General features: G+C 40.8%; 1 protein-coding gene across 1 annotated transcript in view; it reads left to right on the forward strand.

The window, feature by feature from the left end:
* The window catches only part of snx29 (sorting nexin 29), a 181,364-nt gene that overhangs the window by 133,928 nt on the left and 22,360 nt on the right, over window positions 1-25,076 (forward strand). The window contains exon 19 of the mRNA XM_061707943.1: window positions 15,074-15,214. Within this exon, the coding sequence (XP_061563927.1) occupies window positions 15,074-15,214 (141 nt within the window). The remainder of the gene's footprint in view (window positions 1-15,073; window positions 15,215-25,076) is intronic.

The raw sequence follows: 25,076 nt of genomic DNA on the forward strand, positions 1-25,076 counted from the left end.
CTCTGTGCCTCTGTCCTCCATCCTTCGCGCTCCACGTTGGGCGCCAGATGTTGCAGGGCGAGTGCTACCGGGGCCGACCGAAGGATGGAGAGACACGGAGTTTAGTGCAGAATCCCTTTATTTGCCACAAATCACCGCCAACATGTGCACAAGCATACCCGCAGCTCCTCCGAACCCCTTACTGCTGTCCAGCTCCGCCTTATAAGGCAGGCAGGGTGGAGAGAACCAGCCACTCAGGCGGATGGGACACAGGTGCGTGTCCCATCAACCTCTCCACCCTGCCACAGTGTGATACGTTCATATATAATCGTAAATTGTAGGCTATAATAACGATAAAATGTGGCGGCCAGTGTAGGCTAATTCTTACTTTACAACTGTCCAGAACGCATCAGGGCTGTGAGCCAACGCTGATTGGCTGTAATGCCTGATTTATGGTTCTGCGTTAAATCGACGCAGAGCATACGCCGTAGGGTACGGCGCAGTCTACGGTGAGGTTACGCGGCGACGCGCACCGTACATGCGCATCGCCGTGTGCACTACGCCGTAGGCTCTGCATTGGTGTAACGCAGAACCATAAATCAGCCTTAACAGTTACAGCCAATTTGCCGACTCAGCAAATTTGCGGCCATGAAGGAGATTAGCGCTAAACTTTAAAAGAGGACTAAGCATGTACAAAGTTTTGAATGTTACCCCATTTTCCACGTTACCTGGATTATTTTGGGTTATGGTAGAGTCAACTACCATTGGTGAGTCAGTGTAACCTTCTTAAATAATTTCCTTATCAGAATGTTGTAGTAGCCTTTACCACCTGCCTATTTGAATGAGCTTTGTGTTGTTGTCAACTAGACTGCCGAGTCTATTCTCTATTATAGAGCTCAGAAATGATGTTATAGACTGCTGTGTCTATATATATATATATAAATAGATTGTGTAATTTTAGACCAGTTATGTTTTTTTGTATTTAAGCTGTATCAAAGATGGAACTGAGTCAGTCTGTGACTATCTTGAGTTTTCAGTGCCATGTGATTGACAGCTGTCAGGCCTATGTGTGTGTGTTCTTCTGAACAAGTTTGTGACTTTACTCTGCTTTCTGCAGCATAGGCCTTTAGGCTTGCTTGGCTAAATAAAAGTGAGAATAAATGTTGTTTGATGGGCAGGATGAGGTGTTGTTGAACGTTAAAATGACTATCATAAGGGCCCATCGAGAATGCTCCGCCCCACGCTGCGCCACTGGCTGGAGCAAACCGATCTCATGGCAAAAATGATAACAGCTCTGTTTGGCTGCATTAATAAATTCAAGACTTGTGATGAGTACATTTTTACGGAAATGGTTTGAATTGAATCCTTTACCTCAGTATGAATGAAGGTGCAGCTTCACTGCTCGATGGTTTGTGTGACTTTGTGTTAAAAAATTGAAAATATACACTTTTGATGCTGTTGATCTGCTTATACGGAGGGGGAAGGGTAGACGATGGTGTTACTGTACCACACTGAAAGTTTTGTGCAAGTGGATAAAAATACCTATTATTTATTATCTTGTGAGGCTAGGTAGTTTCAAACAAGTCACGATCAGCTTACAGAACTTAAAGAACTTGCCATACCACTCTTTTTTTTACGTCTTCTTGCACAGCATCTTGGTTGATTTTTGAACTTTTCTTCTTAAGAAAAGCAGTACTAATCTATATGCTCTCCTGAAAGATGCCCAGCAGCAGTCGGAGCAAACTCCTGCTGTGGTGCCTCGTCACTCAGCTGCCCCCCTGTAAAAACTTCAAAGGCCTGTCTCGAGCAGGTGGAAACACGAAGCGAGAACGGGAATGGGAAGGTGCTCTCGTTCCCTTCGGGGATGGTGAAATCAGGATTAGGAATTTGACGGCGTGTCCCTTTCAGGAAGTCGCAGGGAGTGCGACGATTTCTGCTTCAGCGTCCAGTATCTGATTTGATCCTGGAGCTGTTTGTTAGCATCTTGCTTCTCTTATCAACTTTCCTCGCTATGTTCCTTTTACCTTGTTACTCTCAATTTATATTTACCCGTCTTTGTCTTTGTAATTGCCGTCCTCTTCCTCTCATGCTTAATTTTCCTCATCACTTCACTTCCTCCTCCCCTCTTACTCTCTCCCATTCAGCTCTACAGCTATCTGCATCCTCTGTTCCCCGCCCTTGACCTCAATCATTTGCTTGCCGACTTCCACGCCAGACTCACAGCCCTTTCACGGGCCCGGTCGTTGGCGTATTCTTACATATGAATGAGAAGAGGCGATGAGTCGACTATGACTGAGGTTTTCAGTCGAACGTCTGAGAAGGGACACATGACAGAAGAAAAAATGAGCTGACAGGAGAGTAGAGATGAAAAGGGCAGTATCAGGGAAGCAGTTGCGATAAGAGAGATAAGAGCTCTGTCTTTTCCGAGGTAGTCTGCGACTCAGAGGATGAGCGCTCATGTCTGGTAACCACCCGCTGCTTTTAAAGAACTTGTACAGTCTGCAATTGATTAAAAAGGCTTTCATCCTCTGGCGTATTGTTAGCTGATCTGTATGAGGGAAAGAGGAAGTAGGGCATTAAATTAGAAAAGCCCTTTAGTCCCTTATTTGACTCTGGCGGGGGGTGTTCAGTCTCAGTCCTGGATGCTCGATGAGCGTTTAACCTCCTGACGTTCTGTACCTGAGCGTGTTCTCATCACCGCTGTTCAGACAAAAGGAATCATGAAATAAAGGTTATTTTAACTTTATAATTGTACAAAATGTGGATAGAAGGTTAGATTAGGTTGTTTTTCTTTTCATAAATATCTAATATTCGCTTCTGTGAAAGCAGAGATCATGACCTCCTGTCGTGTGTGTTGATAGTCAGAAGCCGACTGGATGTATAATGAGATGACAGTGACTGGAAGGACATGCAAGTACTGTCAGCCCTCTTCATGTCGTCATTTACCTTCTGTAAACTTCCCCTTCTTACGACCCCAAGTTTCCCATCTAGACATTTTCAAAAAAAGGCCAGTAAAAGTACAAAATCAATACTAACTGCTTCAGTGTTTTTATAGCCAATAACAAGAGCTAAATCAGTCAACGTCTGCTCACTTTCATCTAACTTGTATATTTTGAATGTGTAAACACGCATTTTGGGCTGGAAAGAAGTTGGAGTCCCGTTTGCTTGTTTGGGTTGTAGAGAAGTGCAACTTCTTTCACATTCAGCGGTAAAGTGCGTGCGTGTGTGCGTGCGTGCACTCTCTTTTAACTTCAGTTATTACATTTTAATGAGGGAATACTTCTCTGAAACACCACCTGAGCCCTTTGTCACATTTTACAGACTAATGGAAGCAAATCTTTCAAATCATCATTCATGTATTCACTGCTTATTACCAATTATAATGGCATTTTTTTTTTAAATATGGATGTCATAGATTGTTGCTTATGTGATTTTTCATTTGCCATGTTGTGCTCTTGTAGATGTTTTTTTATTGCAGAGGAAACAGTCAGTTGCACAGATTTGTGGGGTTTTCTATCCGCTCTGTTTTAAGAACCTACTTCTGGCTCATAAACCTCTGGCAGCATTTAAAAAAGGTAGAAAAGAGTTATAGGACATTCATAGTACCTGTCGGCCAACCTGAACGGTGCATTTCTGCATTTATTGGTAAAGCTGTGATGATAAACAAATGAAGTTAATCACAAGAATGCACAGTAGTCTTGTTGGTGTGCAGATGTTCTCCTAGTTGATGTCTTTGTTTTCTCATTCTGTCTTCATCAGTCATTAAATCAGGCCTTAATTTCCCCAGCTCATCATTCATTCTGTTGTATCTCTGAAAGACAAACACACTCATCAAAGTAATGTTTTGGTTTCCACCTACATGACTCCTTTCTCTCATCCTCTTCACTCACTTTTCCCCACTTGCTTTTTGTCTTTTCTTCCTCCCTCGTGCAGGTTCTAGTTTAGTTCCAAATTCTTCTCAAATGACTTTTGTTCGAAATGTTCCTCCTTTTCTCCACTTTTCCATTATCCATCCACTTCCTTCGTACTTTTCTTCTGCTGCATCAGTGCCCAATGTTCTTAGGAGCCCGTAGTGCTGTGAAATAAACAAATGTTCTATATTCAAAGTAATACCGGTCAATTGATTAGGTTTTGTCTCCCTTTGAACTCCATTTTCATGTCCTGGTTTTCCCATTTTTTGCTCCTAGTTTCTGCGATGACAGCGCCCCTGTTTGCATTTATTGTCCACCTTCTTTGTAATCGCATCTGTCCCCATCACTTGCCTGATTTGCCAGGTTTGCAAATTTCAATCGAATTCCAGGAGTTTCCTAAAAGAAAATTTTAAATATATATATTTGTTTCAATCAACTACCTTTTTGTTTAAAAGGGTTGTGAGGTTTTACATCTTAAATTAATATGTACTAATTAAAAAAAAAAAAAAAAAAAAAGCTTTTATAACCTTCAGTTGAGTAAGCTTGCATAGGTCTTAAATACTTTAAGGAACAGAAAGTGTTTAGGTCTAGACGCAGCCAAGGATTGGAGGAGGTCTGGTTTGGTGACCTCAGAGTTGGTTCTCTGCTTTTTGCAGACGATGCTGTTCTGTTGGCTTCATTTGTCCCTGCAACTCTCACTGGAGTTTGCAGCCGAATGATAAAAGAATCAGCACCTCCTTCCACTGTCCTTCGCAAGAAAAGGGTGGAGTGCTCTCTCTGGGTCGGAAGTCGGATATTGTCCCTAGTGGAGGAGTTCAACAATCTCGGGGGGGCTTGTTCACGAGTGAGGGAAGAATGGAGCAGGAGATTGACATGTGGATTGGTGTGGTATCTGCAGTGATGCAGACGTTGTAACTGTCTGCCATGGTGAAGGAGGAGCTGAGCTGAAAGGCGACACTCTTGATTTATCAGTTGGTCTACTTCCTACCCTGACCTATGGTCACGAGCAAGTAGTGGCAGAAAGAACGAGATCGCAGATACAACCAGTGGAAAAAGTTTCCTCTGCAGGGAGCCTGGGCTCTCCTTTACAGAAATGAGGGGAAGCTCAGTCATCCTGAAGTGCCTCAGAGTAGAGAAGCTGCTCCTTTGCATTGAGAGGAGGTGACTCGTGCATAACCCCCCCCCCCCCTCGTGAGGTCATTTGGGCACATCTCACTGGGAGGAGGCCCCTGGGGAAGACCCAGGACATGCTGGAAGGACTATGCATTTTGGCTGACCTGGGAAGACCTTGGGATCCCCCAGATGAGCTGGACAAATTGGCCGTGGAGAGGGATGTCGGGGCTTCCCCGCTTAAGCTACTACCCCTACGACTTAACCTCGGATAAGCGGAGGACGATGGATGGATGGAGAACGTCTTTAGAGCTGTTCTTCACTCCAGAAAGTGTCGTTAAGTCACCACGCTCCAAGTTGGAGGAGCAGAAGCACCGTTGGGTGTTGAATTATTCTCACAGAAAATGTGCAAGCTCACGATCAGTGGAAATCCTCCACAGTTATGCAGTCTGACATGATTTATATACTCTATCTGTGCATATCTTTCTTGTTTGATTAAATCCTAACATCAGCATAGTAGCACACATTCCCATATTTGAATCATTTTTCATTTACAAGGTCCCAAATCATTTCGTTCCTGACTTGATTTATTTCTTTTTACAAATAGAGAACGAGTTATATCACCGCTAGTATAAAACCATCTTTATATCTCTGTTTATCGCCTAGACATGGTCACAGTCATCATACAGAGGTGACATAGTGATGTCCCAAGATGAGTGTACAAATACCATGGAGGTGTTTTACAATCAGAGCGTAGCAGTGGCATGAGCATTAAAACAATAGTACTGCCTTGAGGACACTTTAAACAAAAAGGGCCTTCAGTCTGGATGACGATTACCAACAAACTGGTATTGATTTCCACACAATCACACTTCTAACATGGTGAAAAGTTATAGAGCGTGCTTGAATAGAGGATCTCCTGCCCTTTGCTCCCTCTCAAATCCTGTAAATGGGTCCCATTTTCTGCCTAATTAGGCAAATGGTTGTGCCTATGATGTTGTGTGACGAGGAGGGGGTGGTGACACCAACTCTGCTGCCTTTGCTTTGGTTTCAGGTGGTTCACTCCCATCTTCTGCTCTACTCTGTCTCACGAAATGTAGACCATTCACACCCACATTTTTATTCATATTTATATTGCTTTTCTTTTTTTTTTTTATTATAATTTTTAATTGGTTCAAATTGTACCCTTGTAATCTCCAGCTGCTGATTTGTTTCTTCATTGTGCTGCTTCTGTTGTCTCAAAACAGAGCTGAATTTCTGTTGATCAGAGCATGCAAGCGCTGGTGAAAAGCAGGTGGATTTTAGTACCTCATTTTAATAATCGTGTAAGTGCTAAGATCTTGATTTTTACCTCCTAAAGCTTCAATTACTGCCTGTTACTTGACGTTGCAGTGATGTAACATGTTGGTCAAAAGTGGTATCAAACATCTCGAGCTCATGCCTGGCTGTTTCCAGCTGGTCCAACTGTGAAGTGAACAAGAGAAAGCTCTGTATAGGCCTCCCATGGTGCTAAAAATGGATTTCCACGCAGTTTTCACCAGTCAGAAAGCTACATGCCTGACAGATTGAAGACCCAGGTCAGGTTGTCTTCTTCTTCAAGTCTTCTCTGAGAGGTAAAGTGGGAAAAGTCACATCGTTACCATTTGCACTTTCTGCATTTCTCAGCCGCGGCTCACGACTGCTCCCTTTTCCAACCTACTTATTGGAACTCCTTTAGGCTAAGGAGCCAGTTAAATGTCAAGCAAAGAAAGAGCTACAATTATCTGCTCACAGACTTTCTCTTTTAGATATTTCTGAAGTTATTTCACGGTGGTGCAAAGCTCGTATTCGTAGGGAGCTTTCCTTGCTGTGTTCATCACCCTGCTTAAAGCTACAGACGTGGATTTCCTTACCTTTGTGTGAATACATAACAAAATACATCTAATTATAACATCACAACAACATTGGTTGCTGTGTAACTTTAAAATGGGCTGTACTGCCAGAATTAATTTAATGTCTCATCGGCAGGGTCAACAGACGGAGTTTCCCAAATTCTGTAAAAAATTGTTAGATGGCCTCAGACTAGTTCATTGTACTCTCACTTTTTCCCAAGTGGTAGGGAACGTTTAATGGCAGGAATTTCAGTGAATGGGTTTGATATAGAAATAAGCAATATTTGATATCGCTGTTGCTGCCATTATATATTTTTTTAATTTATTTTTTTAATATTTATTTAATTTTGTTCTCCCTTAATGTATGTTTTTTTTTTTTTTTTTTTTTTTCCCTAGGGTAATTATGGGGAGGGTAGGAATGTGGGTAGAATAGAAGTCAAGAATGTGAAAATGTGAATTGTGAAAATTATTGTGAAATAAAAAGAAGTAGAGGGCTACTTTTTTTTTGACAGAACAGAACAAATAGGACATTTTGTAACTTCTTCTTCTTCTTCTTTGAAACATGTTTGTAAACAATTTAACTTTGTAAGTCCACTTTAATGAACAGTTTCTTCATTAAACCAATATTTGTGTCCGATAAGAATGATCAAATGCTAGAAAACTATTTTATTGCATTAAGTTCGACTAACATGCTTGATTACTTGGTGTGTGTGTGTGTGTGTGTGTGTGTGTGTGTGTGTGTGTGTGTGTGTGTGTGTGTGTGTGTGTGTGTGTGTGTGTGTGTGTGTGTGTGTGTGTGTGTGTGTGTGTGTGTGTGTGTGTGTGTGTGTGTGTGTGTGTGTGTGTGTGTGTGTGTGTGTGTGTGTGTGTGTGTGTGTGTGTGTGTGTGTGTGTGTTGTTTTTTAGGGGAGAAACGTTTTCTTTTTTTTAATCAAAATGTAAATAAGGATCTGTTACCAAAACAAAGTTATATTTGGACTTGAAGAACAATTTTTTAATTTCCAACTAGCTCAATGTGATTTTAACGTGATTTTTCTTGATATCATAAAAAAAACAAAACAATAAAAATTAAAGCTGCAAGCAGCGATGAACGGGCCTTCGCACTCATGGCCACCGTCCCCCCACCCCCCAGGTTCCCCCCACATTCCTAAGTCAATAATACTATAAAAAGTGCCTTTGCTGTTCACATAAAACTCAACTTATCATCATAAGCATATCAGAAATGACACCATCCACGACTCTCATGTCAATGTCAAACCATTCAAAAGTTATTGCAGAAAATAGGAACTATGAAATATCGACCAATCAGAAGAAGGGGCGGGGCTAATTCAGGCCAATGAAGGTCAAGTACTCAATACCAAGTCCGATGACACCACCCACGACTCTCTATGTCAAACCATTCAAAAGTTATGGCAGTGGGCGCTTGCTTTTTTGCATCTATCGTTGCCACGGTAACGCTTTTGACTGAGAAAAGTAATGTGCGTCGTCGCAGGATGGAGACGCATATTTTGATGTATAACACACCTGGGTGCACGTTACCGTTCGGGCTGTATTAACTGCCGAAGGAATGGCATAAATTTTGCCAAAATGACACGATTAATTCAAAATGGCCGACTTCCTGTTCGGTTTCGGCCATGGCGCCAAGAGACTTTTCTTTAAGTTGCAACATGATACAGGTGTGTACCGATTTTCGTGCATGTACGTCAAAACGTATTATGGGGCTTGAGGCACAAAGTTTTCTAGGGGGCGCTGTTGAGGCATTAGGCCACGCCCATTAATGCAAACCATTAAATATCAAATTTTTCGCCAGGCCTGGCTTGCATGCAAAATTTGGTGACTTTTGGGGCACGTTTAGGGGGACAAAAAGGCCCTCATTTCATCGGAAGAAAAACGAGGAAAATAAAAACGAGAACGAGAACATCTCCTACAGATACAATAGGGCCTTTGCACTGTAAGTGCTCGTGCCCTAATAAAAATATATTTTTTTTAATTATTGCACTTGGGAGATGTACAACAAATGCAGTTTTTATTGTAATATGTTGGATTTCTTCTAATTGGCATTTTATGACTTTTGAATGCTTTATAAGCGTATAATTGGAATTACATTGGACTGAATCGGAGGGCATTTCATTGGACTGAATTAATTTTACTTTCTCCGTAAATGATGACTTAAGTTGTGAATTGACGCTAAACAAATAAGCTAGAAGAGGTGAACTGAGTTGAATCAAATCGAAGATTTTGTGAAATTGAAAACTTGATTGAATGTAAAGACAGTTGGATGGAAAACTAAGCTAATGTAACAGAAAAAAAAACAGGTTGAACAGGTTTTCCTTTTTAAAAAAAAAAGAAGTAAAAATCCATCCATAAATCTGAGAAATGATATGGATATCTTTGTATAGAGAAAGTTATGTGCTTTTATAAACTAGTATTACATGCAACCACTAACCTGACTTTTACTGTATATATGTGAAAAAATATTAACAAGAACATCATGAAAGCTGAATTCAAATTTAGCTTTCTGTTTGCCGTGTCGTACAGTAAATTGCCTCTTTGTTTGAGAACTTTAGTTTTAAATGTAATTAGCATACAGACATGATTGTCCTCACCAATAGACCTTTTATTCTCTGAGACAGCTGCCTTCTTGGTTCACACTTAACCTTTCACTGTCCTCCATTTATGCCATGTGCTCCTTTGCATTATAAAGACCTTTTAATCATCTCTGAAAATAAAATGCATCCACTTATTTCTGGCGGGATTTGAATTCCCCAGGAATCCCTCTGTTATTTTTAAATGAATGAAACTTTACCTCAAATAGAAGAAAGACTTATCTTGCTATTAATTTTACATGGAAATGCATCTCTTAATGCACAGGTTGATCCTGTCACTTAAAGGGGACATATTATGGCATTTAATGTATATTTTAAAAAGGCCTTGAATGTCTTAAAAACAATCTAAAGCTTGTTTTTTCTACATAAATCAGAAATTCAGCCTGTGGGCCATGTCTGTAGTTTTACCGCTTCTAAAGCCTTTTTCTGTGCTTCATTCTGAGGTGAGGGGGGGCTATGATAATGAGGCTCTGCGCTGATTGGCTGCTTGAATGACGTGTAGCAGGGGAGGGAACAAAGCGTCTCTCCGGGGATAAGAGCAGTGGCTGCGTAGCAAAGCGTGTCCCATGGTTCTGCGTTAAATCGACGCTTACCCTACGCCGTAGGCGTAGGCTCTGCGTTGGTGTAACGCGGACCATAAATCAGCCTTTAGTCACATCGTCTTCACATAGGAAGATTTCATTTAATTCTAAACAGGTACACCATAGTTCTTTACTCCAATTCCTCAAGACAAATGAATCATGTTAACTGTAAAGAAATCACAACACTGAATTTTCACAAATGGCAACTTTATTGTTAAAAAAATAAAACACAAGTTGTATATAAATAACATGTATGCACTATTGCTGGCTCAAGGAAGGACCGTGCGTCTTCTGGAGGTGTCGTTGAACAGGTTCAGGTGCTTGGAAGATCTGAAAACCATAAACAGAAATAAATGTATTACGGTACCCGCCGGGGCTCCTCATCAGTCCGGTCCGTGAGCAGCTCCGGTACTCCGGATAAAAAAATAACGTCACTTACCGCTGACTCGTGTGCAGTTGCCGGGTCCGTACTGCTGGCACTGATCCTTTTATGAGGGTGAATGTCGATGCAAAACCACATTTCTACTACTTCTCGCTGTGGAAACAGCCAGCGCTTCTGAACAATGGCGGAGCTCCAGCCGGCTGAGCTGGTTGTGGGCTTGGTTTCAGCATCGGAGGCCAAACCTCTGCGCCTATCACCATAGGTGCAGATTCAGAATGGCTCGTAAAAAAGTCACGTGACACTGGAAGATTCAGCGGGCGGGGGGGAACAGACCTTGCAGATTTTCATGGGATTTTATCTTCCCTGTGTTGGCAGGGTGAGGGGAGACCACTTTATATATGTTAAAACAAGAAAAAACGTGTTTTTCATAATAGGTCCCCTTTAAGAAATGAAAAAATTGCAGCAAATCTCCCAGTATCATATTTAATAGCAACAAGTCTTTTATGAAAAGACCTTTTTTTTTTCTGCGGCTTCATGGGTCTCAGTGGATAAAGGTCCAGCACAGCTGCTTTTTAGTGCATGTACTATTATGATTACAAATTTATATTTTCCTCAATATTTCACTTTGCTACATCGTGGCTGGAGGCTGAATGCAGCAAGTTTGAACACAAGTTAGTCCATTTCATAGAGAACGCTGTACAAGCTGAAATAAGTAAATAATTGCGCTCCAGCACAAAAGTCCCTATGCTTGTACTTCAGTAAGTACAACCATTGGATTGGATTTGATTGGATTTTCCTCTCTGGTGACTCATTTCCTTACTGAGGTCATTTTTCATCAAAGGTATTATTATGTTTTCTTAGATATTCCCATAAGCCATTTAAATACTGATAATAGGACGGTGTCCATCACAGACTAGCTTTAAAAATCAGACAATACCCATCAACTCTTTCACGAGATCCCTCTGAACGGCCATTAAAGACCCTGTCACTGTTTGAGGATGGGTTTTGTTGGTGATATCAAAGCCCTGGTGCAAAAATAAGGCATGCAGTTTGAAGGTTGCCAAGATTTTGACAGTGATAATGATGGACTATTTGTGATCAGCAAGGGGGAGGGAGCTGATATCTGTGTGCAGAGGCTAGTCTGTTGCCCTCAAGAAGTGTGCCAAGTATTGAGATGGTGTAAAAAACTAAAACTAAAAAAAAAAACTACAAGAAAGCAGTAAGCTTGTTGGGCTTTCACTGCCTTTTGATTTCTGGGAAAACTCACACTGGGACTGATTACATCACCTCATCCTTTTGTATCCCAACACAGAAGACTACATGTGGCTATATTATGCATCATTTTGCATATGAACACAATATGTATCAGTATATATTAAACATTTTTTTTTAATAATATGATCTGGATTTGTCTTTACTTGTTAAATAAAGATACCTTTAACTCACATGTGCTAATTAAAGAAAACATTATCCCCTTTCTTTCCCCCAAAAAGTTGTTACTATTTCTTGAGGTCTTATTGAAATGTCTGAAACATGTTTTGCTCAAATTAAGAGAAACATACACACCTGCTCTCTATTCAGCATGTTTTTACAGCTCTTTTCATAGCAGCTCAGATTGGCCACTTAAATTAAGTTTACCCCTCTCCTCTGCCATTTGTCCATCTTTTGAAAACGATAATACGGCTTTGGTATAAAGTTGGGTTTGGGAAAAGACGAGAGGCTGAATAATTCCATTAAAAGCATTGGATAGGGATGCTAGGGCTATGTTCCTATCAATATCCAGCAACCGCTGAACTGTCTAGTAATGATTTTGGTCAGAAGTACAAAAGGAAAATGCAAAATGCTTTTTCAGATGTAGCTTGCCAATGTTGAAGCACATAAAGGGCTAAAATCCAGGCTTCTCTTCTCAAGGTTGAGGCGGATATTCTAATGTGATCGACTTTCTTTCTGTGATGACGGCTGGCTTTGGCAATTAAATGTGTCGACTGCTGAGGTGAAGTGTGGTGCTCGGTTGTGTCTGTGTCCACAGAGATGACAGCTAAGAAAAGGAAGGTGGACATTAGCGACTATTTTAATAATGAAAAGCGTGAGTCACTTAATGAAAATATTTTCTTAGTCTTTAATGAGTCCACTGTAAAGGTAATAGGCCACTCAATTGTTTTTCCTCACTTTTCATGCGCATCATGTGTGCTTCTGACAGGCAGGGTAGTTCTAACTTCCTGGAGGCCATAGACAATAATCTGGTGTTGATTCAACTTAAGTATTAACATGTAATTGTACTCCGAAAGGAGAAATGATACCATACTACTGACAAAACGGAGGGCACAGCAATTCACAGCATCCAGTTTAAAAAAAATATATATTCAGGAGATGTATTCATATAAAGTAAAGTGCCATAATCCATTAATCGTATAAAGTGGCTCAAATTAAATATTTCTGCACCTGTCGAGAGAAGCAGGATTTGTAGCAGCCTTACTTTTAGTTTTAATACAAGATTTTCAGCATGTTGCTCAAAAGTCAGGTTCTGATTAATCGTAATCACCAAATTGCTTATATGATTGGACCCTCACTGTGTCAGAGTCTTGAGCAGTGGTTATTTTGACATTCAATGCCTTTTATTTTTATTTGAGTAAAACATGCATTTTGATTCATCTGTATTTAGCAGCAACTTTAGGTTGAATAGATGGGATTGAACCAAAACAAAGGCAGACTGTTGATGTTCAATGGTTTGGGGGTAATGATAATGATCGGCAATATAAAATGGTATCATCAGCATAAAAATGATTGGATTTATTTATTTATTTTTTTACAGGTATTTGAAACACATCCACAGAATTTTTACTTAAAGTGAAAACAGAAGGGGTCTAAATGTCGAGCCCTGGGGCACACCTTTTTGTTCATAAAGCACAGAAGTGGAAGATCCAGCAACTTGGACAGATTGTGTCCTTCCTGATAAATAAGTGGAAAACCAACCTTCAGCATGGTCAGACAGTCCACAATTATAGAGCCTTTCTGCAAGATATTGTGGTCCCTGTGTCAAAGCCTTGGATAAATCAATAGAAAGTATTGATAAGGCAGAAAGGTTTATTGCTGCCTATTGTGACCTCATTAAAGGTGAAAAGCAGAACAGATGTCAGTGGAAAGGGTGAGATGTGATAATTGTTTAAAAATGAGAAAGAAAGTAGCAGACCTTAACACACTCTCCTGGAGGCAGTCATAGTTGTACGCATTTGTATACATGAAAAAGACAGAAATGGGGTGTGAATAACAAGGAGAGTTCAATCCCTGCTTACTTCCTCGCAGTCACAGTCTTTACACATCTCCGTCTGAAGTAAGCCTGAATGGCAGCTCGTCAATTTTGTAAAATTGCTTGAAGAACTCTACACATTACGATGAGAATGTGTCAGGGATGGGGATTTCAAATTCTTTTTGGCTACCGCAAAGAACTGCCATTGAAACAGACTGGTAACCTTGTAGTCTAAAGTATTTTAGGGGCCGCTGCTTTCATGTGTTTGGGTGACACGCTACATTCCCAGCTGCTGGGGACACAATTCGGTGTGAGAGTGTGAATCTCTAAGAAGAAAAAAAGGTTCTGATGCTCATTCAACTTCATCTGACCTAAGCCTAAGGCAGACATTTGAAACAAGATGATTTGTTAACCACATTCGGTTGAATATTCCTGCTTTGAGTTTGCCGTCCATTGATGTTAGTCCAAGTCTTTGTTCGACATGATATTAAACCACTCAGAAAGGCTGTAGCCATGAAAACAGTTGGTTTATAATGAACACTCAGGACTATGTGGGCTTAAAGAGAGCATGCATTTCAACATGACGACAGCTCTGACATTTGTTTATTATTTTAATTTCATATTATTTTAATTTCACAGTCCAACATGTATATGGTTGATTCTGAAATCAGTTTTCTCTGGTTTAAATCAGCCGTGTATTTTTTTTGCATTTGGTTATTTTAAAATTGGATCCTCAGAAGCGGCACTGCTCTTTTGTCTGTCGGCGTTGCCCGTTTTCCTGCCGAGAGAATAGAACCCAACTCCCCCTCTTTTTCTCCCTCTCTTTCTTACAATAGCTCATCTTTCCTTCCCTCTTCTCTCCCTCCATTTTCATGAGTCTGAATAAAGCAAATGGTGCATGGAAATGGTGGTGGTTCAGTCCCGGCTGTATTCTTTTCTGTTATGTGTTGCATTATGTAAGTTGAAAAAAAGAAAAGCACATTTACTTTTTTTTTCTTTTCTAGAAAGAAAAAAAAAAGAAAAGCACATTTACAAGATAAGAGCAGCTCATTCTTTTAACAGTCCTATTCATTTATTGTGAAGCTCTGCAAGTGCTTAATGACCATTATGTGAAGTGCAACAAAAAGGCTGCTCTGATCGTGTTTTTTCAGTGCTCCTTTATTTTTAAGAGTATCTTTAAAAAGAACATAGATACTCATTATGAGAATATGTTGCCTCATTTCTTGGTGCTTTTCTTCTCAGTTTAAATAATCCCAAAACGCTGGTCACTGAATGTCTCTGCAGTATTTAATTTATTTGCTGATTTATGGACTTGACAGGCTGAAATTGAGAGCACGCCGCCTACGATAATGGAGATGAAGAAGTCATGTGTCTGCCTGTCCTCAGGTTTACATCCGCATCCTGGATAACGAATGGAATGTGTACAGGCGTTACACCGAGTTCAGGGAGCTCCACAATCACCTGAGGACCCAGTTTCCACAAGTGGACACTTTCAACTTCCCACCCAAGAAAGCCATAGGAAACAAGGTGAGTTCATTGTGACCATGTGTCTGATCGTTCGCCCTCTAATCCTTACCGAGGACTTCTGGGTAGAGTCAACCTCAGCAGGAACAAGCATCTGTATTTGCGTGGTAGAGCATTTGTATCTTTATACGTCCCCTTCTTCACACTAAAAACAGCAGTTGCTCAATGTAATTCCAGTTCTTTGAATATGTGCTCGGGAGTATGTCTTATTTAGTAAATGTCTGTGGTTCTTTGGATCGACTTGGGAGTCAGAGGACATTGACTCAGATTTGGGAGCATGCCCTTGGTGGCCACTCAGTGAACTGCACATTTCTTGACTTTTTTTTCACTATTTTGGTCCTTTTAAAGGGGACCTATTATGAAAAACAGGTTTTTTCTTGCTTTAACATATATAAAGTGGTCTCCCCTCAGCCTGCCAAGGAGGAAAGCAACCAAATTCTGCAGTGTCTGTACAGCCGCCCGGATGAGCCATCCAGTGTCATGTGGCTTCTACGAGCCATTCAGATTCTGCTCCTGTCGGGACGTCACGACAGGAGCGATGCGTGAAACCACGCCCACAACTAACTCCGCCGGCCGGAGCTTCCGCCATTTTTTCATAGCGGTGTATCGTGTCATTCAGGCAGCCAATCAGCACAGAGCCTCATTATCATAGCCTCCCCGCCCACTCAGAATCCCTCATAGATAATGAGGTTAGAGAATGGGAAGATAAAGACATGGCTCAGAGGCTGAATTTCTAATTTATTTAGCAAAAAGAATCAAAAGCTTCTTTTTAAGAAATTCAAGGCCTGTTTAAAATAGGTATTAGATGCCATAATAGGTCCCCTTTAAGGGAAGACCCTGGTCAACTCAGTTGATTTATTTATGTGGCAGGTATTTATACGGCACAAATTTACATTAACAATATTTTTCATGGTTTTTGAAGACTATACATCTGCAGAATTTTGTATATGATCCTTAAGTCTAACGCATTAATTAGAATAAGGGCAGAACATTACACTTTAATGCTTTTGCAGAGGTGGCGACTAATAAAGTGACTGCTACTGTTGAGTGGTGGGATTAATATAAACTAAGCTAGTTGGTTGAATACGCCAGCAGATGTTTGTGGGTTAAATCACTCTTTTCTTTTGGTTTTAGTTTCAGCAAACCTAAAAAAAACAAAGAGTTTAAAGCTTGTAGGTGTTGGGCTTCACTCTTATTTTTGAGCCCTGTGTACCGGTACCTTAATTGTACATACATTTGTTCAGAACTCAGTGTGATGTCCTTGCTGCGCTCAGCTACACTGTAGTTCAGCTGTATTTGTGACATTAGAAGCATTAACCAGCACTCAAGACAATTTTCACAGTTACTACAATAAAGAAAATGGGGAAAAATGACTTGTGCAGAATTAGAGGAACATTTGCTTTCACATATGTCAGAGGTGGCAGTGAATTAAGCCTGGATGGAAACAAAAAAAAAGCAACAGGCATCACTCTTCCCTTGTTCCTGCAACAACACACCCATGAGTGGGTGTTAAAAGTATTCGTCAAAAGAGTGAAAAGTGAGTGTTGGAAAGAAACTTGTCAGTGTCCAGAATTAAGCCAGTCAAGATGCCTGTAATTTGCAGTCAGTGCAAATCAAAGCAGACAGATCCTTTCCCTCGTGAAATATGGCATCACTAGTAGAACGTCATTACTTGTTACTTGCTTCTTTTATTTGAGTATTTTCAGATCCTCACCCTAACCCAACCGACCCTCAACGCACTGAACCCAAAAGAGGTAATAGACCCAGTTTCAGTGTGCAGTAACAATTTCAACAATGTCCATTTTCAATTAGATGCTTAAGCAGTGCTTTGTGTTACAAATGCCTCTCGTTATATTGTCAACAGCCTTAAATAAAACATAGCAGCTCATAACCACGAATTACAAGATGATCTCTTAAGGCTCCATTAGAGCTGCTTTGCATGATGATAATTTAACAGTTCAATCTAGCACCCCCCAGCAGCAGGAATGAGGGAACTTCATTTGCAAAGTCATGAGCCCAAAATAAATAAGTAAATTAAACCCCCCTGAAAAGTAACAAATGCAATTTAAAGAAGTTGAATTAAATTGGAGCCAAACTAGCAGGAGTAGTGTATCTTATACCTTTACAGTGATAGATGGCTGGAGTATTCTTTGTACAAACTATTGATCTTTCTCCTGTAGGTGCCTTAGCACACATTGGCTTTTTGTTTAGTGGTATGTAATCTAAGTTTAAAACGGTGGAGATCCTTCCAATATCAATTATTGCCCTTTAGCCCAAAGCAATTTTGAATTGTGTAAGCCAATTCTCTAGAATCCTCTTATCAGAGTTTGCTTTTCTCTCACATAGTTTTCCCTGTGAGGTGCACCAGATCTTTCTGCAATTTCCCAAGGTGGAAAAAACGTAACTACCACTTTTGTCCCCTCGATGTCCAGGGTCCTGCCTGGTACGGTCAGCTGACCGATATCTGATCTCTTATAAGATCCAGGCCACCTGTTGTCGGATTTTTTTTAAACGAGTCATTTCTATCGCAAGCTTTTCTCTGCATGTAGCTCATCCCATTCCACTTTAGGAATGCACAATGCACTCTTTTCTCTCTCTCTTTTGGTAGTATGCATGGATGGGTTTATTTGTGCATGTGTGTGTGTCGGCATGATGTTTGCAGATCCAAGCAACCAGTGAGTTTAGACTTTGCTACGGAGATGAGGTTCCCTGAAGTGAATGTGCTTCTGACCGGTGGATATCGCCAGTGTTTGAAGTCTTCACACCAGGCTGCCGTTTACTGCCGTAGTCAAAAGTGAAAAGACCAGAAAAACACGCGTTAGTAACCTAATTAGCTGAGGTAATAGTGATGGTCCCAGGGATAACTGGGGAGGATTGTGTCCGGAAGGACGTCTGATGCATTTAAATAAATAAATGATTAAACAAATAAAAGTCTACGCCAGATGTATCTGTAACACAACAATCCCCTGAAGGGAAGAACCAAAGGAAGTTGCTTTTGCAGCTAACATAAACACGGTAGCTCTACAGTCCACAGGAGACTTATTAAACTTTATTTACAGCGATCTTAAAGCATGGCAGGTTCTTTATTTCAGCCTTCGGTATCGCTGTACATGCAGGAAGGATCACAATCAGGTTTTTCTTGTTTTTTTAAAAAAATGTTCTCTCAACGGTATTATGCAACAAGTCAGATTATTTTTTAAGAGTAAAACTATGTTTTACCATGTTGTGTGAGGTGATCACATGACTTCTCACATGTCTCATTTACCAGCTCCAGTGTCTTTGGACAGGATCTTTATGACTGATAGAAATTTTGTTTTTTTTTGTGTATTCTTATTCTTAACAACCCTAAAAGATTTTTAAAAAAAAGTGATGTAATCTCCCAGCAGTCTCTCTTGTACACCAGAAAAGTCATCTCATGGCATAGCTTCAACCAAGAGCCTTCAAACTGGATATTTTAATAATGAAGCAGTAGGACTGCTTAAATCCACTGCTCCTGGGTCTGTCGGCACACATGATGGCCTCAGCCAACCGCTGATTCTCCACTGTGGAAAACCTAAATCACAGCGAGAGCTACTCTGACAGATTCATCTAAAACCATGACAAATTGCACATATTTATCAACGTAACGCTTACTGGCCCGACACACATGAAAACAACAGTCACATAGCAGGAGCCGCTGGAACGGGCTAATTCAGAACAGCAGGATTAACTTGTTATCATAACCCTTTCACCAGCCCTACACATTAAGCTTTAACTACGAAAGGTCTAACCTCATGATGCTAAGGTCTAAAGAAGGTCTAACCTCTTGATGCTCAGCAAACCCACAAACATCAGTGTGTTTCCTTATGATCCAGGACTCCATCTAGGTGACGCGACTGCCTTCTCTACAATGTTTTTATCCGGGGAAGAATACCGTAACTAGGATCACATCAGGAAGCCCACTTCTAGAAATTGTATTACCCTCCCATGAAAGACAAAAAAAAAATCCAGCATTTGTTTGTTATTTTTCCTTTTTTTAGGAAGTAGCCAAAAACAAGATCATGTAAGGTGGGAATGCAAGCTATTGACAGTAAACAACAAAACTGTCTCCATGACCTTCCCGTCTTCCTCCACTTCACAGATCGTAACACACATAAAAATCCAGGGAATGGATGGTCATAAAATATATTTTTTTTTTCCACCACAATATTTACAAGACATTTTATTCAACCTTTAAAGATGGTAATATCTGGAAAATGTAGTGCTATCATCCACTATCTCTTTCTTTTTTCCTAAAACCCATTCAACCATTCACTTTAATCACTGGTTAGGGGAACCTGTCTTTGCCTTCTCCTCTCATTCCCCTTCTGTTTCCCTCCTTTCCCCCCCTCCTTTTCTCTTCTCCCTCCCTCCAACCTCTGGGACATTTGGTTCTGACCCCGATTCTTTGGCTCATTGGCTTTAGCGTAGCCGCTGCCAATAGCTGTGATCTGACTTCCTACCTTCAAAGACGCAGCGCTTTCATGGCTAGAAATGGGACTGAATGCTGCGATGCAACCTATGAGAAGAGGTGAAGTGTGTCTGCGTGTGTGTGTGTGTCCATCTGCATGACCACGGGGGATTATGTGGAAGGGCAAGTGTCTATGAAAGGCTTTCGGGGCTGGTGCCGACACGTTTTGCAAAGGTCTCTGAAAGCTTGTTACGCTGCAGGTTCGTGTGAGTTATTGGTTTCCACCGTTTCCAACAAGTCGTCCCAGGACTGTGGAGGAAGCAGAATGCTGTTGGAAAGAAACACACACCTCATCAAGACGAGCTTTGAACTAAAACCAGAATCTTAAGAGCACCTTAACACCAAGAGTTTACCCTCTCATCCTCCCTCTGTCATGAAGACATTTATTTATCAGAGCCCGTGTCCACTAAATCTCGTTAGGAAAATACTGAATATTGAAATGGGTCTAGTTTTTCTTCCTCCCTACTTTTTTATTCCCAATGACCTGCATTCTGTGACTGATGAACAATTCACAACCAGTAAATACAAATAGTGAAAACATGTGTTACGAGATTGTGTCCCACATTGGAGATTAAGATGCCTACAAAACAAAGCTGAATATCTTTCACATTCTTCAGAAATTTCCACTCATTTCTATTCATTAATTTCCGCTCATCTGGGTTTGGGTCGCGGGGGCAGCAGCCTGAGAGATGCCCAGACCTCCCTCTCACCATTCACCTCCACCAGCTCCTTCCGGAGGATACCGAGGCTTTCCCCGGCCAGCCAGGAGGTCTAATCTGTCCAGCATGCCCTCGGTCTGCCTCAGGGCCTTGTCCAAGCTGGACATTCATGAAACACACCCCCAAGAGGGCATCAGAGACCAGATGGCGGAACCATCTCATTTGGCTCCCCTCGATGTAGAGAAGCAATAGCTCTGCTTCGAGTCTCTACTGGATAACAGGACTTTGCACCTTATACCAGAGGGAGAATCCTTCCAGCCTGATGAGGAAACTCATTTCAGACTCTTATATTTGTGATTTCCTTCTTTTGGTCGCTACCCACAGTTTGGGACCATATGTGAGATTAGAGACATGGAACCCATAACAGACCGGTACAAAGTCTGCACTACTTCAGATGCTGCACCAGTCCATCATTTGATCCTCTATTCTCCCCCCACTTGTGAACTCGTGGAGACCCTGACTTACTTGAGGCAGCATCTGACTGGAGACAGTGTTCCACCCTCCTCCGACTGACATGGCCCCAGAGCTGAAGATGCCGACTCTCATAGCTGCGAACCAATCCAGCCAGAGCTGAAGATCTTCATTTGATGATGCCGACAGGACCGAATCATCTTCACAGCAGGGAGAGAGTCACGATGCCACGCATCACCACGCGTTATATCCATTATAAGCAGTACTGGAGTTGAGGGGGGATGAGGGGGGATGGCATCCCCCCTGAAATAAAAACGGTCAAAATCATCCCCCCTGTAAAACTGCCATCCTCCCTTTCCATCCCTTATGTCATTTCATCAATGAATGAAGAGTTATCACCAGAAAAATAACAATACAAAAATAACTTATTTCACAATTTTCACCTGTTTCAAGTACATTTTCACTTGAAATAATTAGATCTGCCAGTGGGGACAAGATTTATCTTCTTATTACAAGCAAAAAAATCTTGTTCCACTGGCAGATTTTTCTACTTGTTTCAAGTGAAAATCTACTTGAAACAGGAGAAAATTGTTGTTTTTTCCAGTGATGAGTCTTGTCTTAAGTGTAATGAGATTTTTTTTTACTAAAATGAGACATTTTAACTAGAAATAAGACAAATATTCTTGTTAAGATTTTGAGTTTTTGCAGTGATGCATTTTACTTATCCTGTGAAGGACAGAGTCATATTGATAAGTTCAGAAAACTGTTTTTATTTTTGTGTTTTGATGTATTTGATGTAAGCCCAGTGGATATTTAAAGCTTACAGAAGGCTGCATTTAACTGCTGCTATGTCATTCCTGCAGTATTTCTGCAGGTGTTTTGGTCAGTGCTATTATTTGTAATATATTATATTATTTATAATCAGCACAAATTATCTGTCCCCATATGATAAAATCCACCATCCCCCCTGATTTTTTTTACACCTCGAGTACTGATTATAAGTGATATCTGGTCCAGTCCAGTCCAGTCTGGTCCACTCTGTTGTTTGATTGTGTGTGTGTGGTTAAAGAACACTTTGAAACAGTGTTAACTTCTCAGCGTGAGCTGGACATTGTTTTTGGGCCTCAGAATTACACTTCTGCAACGTGTGTTTTTAAAGTTTGGATATTTACTGTGTGTACTTGTTTCAGTAATCCTGTCAGCTGTGTTGAGGTTCCCTGTTATTTCAGTCTGCTTGTTTGTTGTTAGGTTGTGACCAACATGTCTCACTCTTAAAAATGTTTCAACATTAAATCAGTCCAAGCGTAGCCGTAATAAGTGGTTTGAACATATACAAATGCTAAATAAGTGTTTGCTTGTGTAGTTTCAGTCCATTCCTGCCATGTTCTTTGTTTCTGAGAGAACTTTGTCATCCTTTTTGGTCTCGGTTATCAAAATAACGTCCTCAGTTGTACTGAACTGCAGGTGATAGACCTTTACCCTGCATTCACACTGAAAGCGTAAAAAATTGCCTGACACCAGCATCGCGCTGCTTGGTGGATTCACACTGAAAGCTGCATGTACTGTCGATGCCTGCAGTGGGCGGGGCTAAAGCTGCACTGCAGAACTGGAGTGAACAAAGTGTATATAGCCTACACATATCTATATATAGCGTGCACATCTTCAGTTTCCTATTTCACCATAGATCACACTTTGGGACGCCTTCTTTACATTTTAGCGTTATTTCCACATAGATAAGAGTGAGTTTGATCTCTCTTTAACAAGTTTGGTCCGCGGATCAACATCAACCGTCAGCGAGCCGTTGCTCCCGGTGAAGCTGCAGTCTGTCTGCGGTGAACACTGACACAATGGGTCGGAGCGGATTTGGTCATGATGTTTAAACTGTGTTTTGTGATTAATAACCCCGTTTTTTAATTATTTTGTGTTGGATCGATGTAGCAAATAAAATCGTTCGTTCGGACCATCCAGCCCCTCAACCATCAGTTACGTGTTTCACATGAGCAGTTCAGGTAAAAATTGCAGTCAAATCAGCAAAAATGTCAGTTTGCTGGATGAAATATATGAATTCCTGATAAAATAAGTTTGTTAGTGCACAGCTATGCTCATGTACGCATGTGTGTGAGTGTATGTTTGTGTGTACATGAAAGTACAATCTGCATTGTGGCTTCTTGCTTCGGGATTCCCGGTCTGTGATTGGACGCTGCCTCTGCAGCGCTGCTGCTCATTTGCATAAAGTTGAGATTTTTCAACTTCAAATTGACGCGCTGCTCCGGCTGCTCTCGCTGCTCCGGCCTATGATGCCCGTGACGCTTTCAGTGTGAATGTAGGGTTACAGTCCAGGTCTGTATGATCAGGAATGTTCTCTGAATACATTGTCTTAAAATAGAGGCGTATGTGCTCTCTGCAACATGCCACTGAGTCTGCACTGTCTTGTTTAGAGTATTAATCCTCATCTGTTGATGTATCTCAGTTATTTCATCCAGCTAGCTAGATCTCAATTTCCAGATGTGCTTACTACATTTGGTATTTCCTCAAGTACTCATGTAGTACAACATGTACTGTTGTAACATTTTGAGACTTATCCAGTGTCAATGTCAGCGGCCGCTTTTGAAAATGACAGTTGAATAATGAAAATATTTTATTGTTGAGCTCAATTCTTCTCAAAACTGTTTTACACAATAGTGATAGACAAATAGTAATAACACAACTACAAAAGTATTAATGCCAAAATAAAACAATAAAATATGAAACATCAATACCTGATTTAAGAAAATGAGACATCTGGAAATAGCAGAAGCTGTAACTCACTTTACATCTGAGATTGTAGTTTGTTAATGTTAATGTGTTATGAAGCTTAAAACTTTACAGTTGAAAAAAGGTGAATTTTAGATTTATATTAAAGTTGCATTTGACTAAATCAAGGTTATTTTTATTTAGTTTTTGTTTATTGATCTTAAGCTCAGGGTAAATTCACTTAGAGCTTACATTTAACAACATACTAAAACAGCTCAAAATAACAGTTTAACTATATATAAATGAAAAAAAAATGATCCTAACCTCCATTTACAGAGACACAGATTAATGTGGTGTAAATGAAAAATGTTAAATGTTCAAAAATTTTCAATTTCTGGGGGAAAAAAGTCCGATGTAGAGAAAAAGATATTTTTTAAACTCCATGAAAATGTAAACACTGTTGACAGCATGACCATCGTATCATTTCATCTAAAAGGAAAAAAAGGAGGAGGGCTGGTTCGTGTCACAACAGCCGGTGGCAGCGTTGACCCCTGACAGCAGAAGCTGTGAGCTCCACTTACCAGCATGGCTGCCTCTTTCCCTCACTTTCTGCATCTGTGTCATTTCAGTTCGGCTAATGAGCTAATGAGTCTCTTGCTTTCTGCACCAGATGATGCCTCAGGCCTGCACCGCCAACTGCGTGACCGCAGATACACACTTGTGACAGCTCTTAACCCTCTGGTTTGTCGAGGGCCAGGCGTGCAGCATAAATGCTCCAGAGTCTTGCCCGTCAAATCGCTCCTGACGGTCACTCGTGTTGTTTTCAGACCCCAGGGTCCAGTTATCAGGGGTTTCCTCACCGGCAGCATCCCCCTCTGATCTTACAGGTTATGTCCAAAGGACCTTGCCTTTCTTTTGTTCTCCGTCTTCTGCATCAGTTGCTCTTTTGCAGGTTTGCATCACCATCTGCCCTACTGCTCAACCAAGTTACTTGTTCACTCTTGTCTCTGATAAAACCATTTCATTTTTTTTTCTGTAGCTTTCACGTCTCTTCTCTCTCAAGATTGTAAGTTGAAATTTTGGGCTTTTTCTTTTCCTTTTTTTACAGTGATGATCACAAAAGTTTTTTTCACTAAGCAAAATGGATGAATTTGGTTGAGAATATCTTCTTTAGATATACTATGCAGTCTACGCAATATCAAGGCATCTTCAGTCTGTTATGATCGCAGTCCTTCACATGCTGGTCACTTTTGCATAAATGTTTCTCATGGCTTCGTTCAGGTGTGCATGTGAAAGGTGACCGATTCATCTTTCACGCAAGACAAGTTATAACGACAAAGTCCTCATGGAGCTTGTTGTCTCTCAATATGTCATGTTCCATAGCAGCACAAGAGTGGCGGATGGAAGCTGTTGAAAATATCACTTTTCTTTTTAAAACAGTCAGTTGCATTCACAAGGGTTTACTTGTGGTACAGTAGCAGCATAGTTATCAGCTGGAGTTAACCATTATCCT

The sequence above is a fragment of the Cololabis saira genome, chromosome 19 (assembly GCF_033807715.1).
Source record: "Cololabis saira isolate AMF1-May2022 chromosome 19, fColSai1.1, whole genome shotgun sequence".
Lineage (NCBI taxonomy): Eukaryota > Metazoa > Chordata > Actinopteri > Beloniformes > Belonidae > Cololabis > Cololabis saira.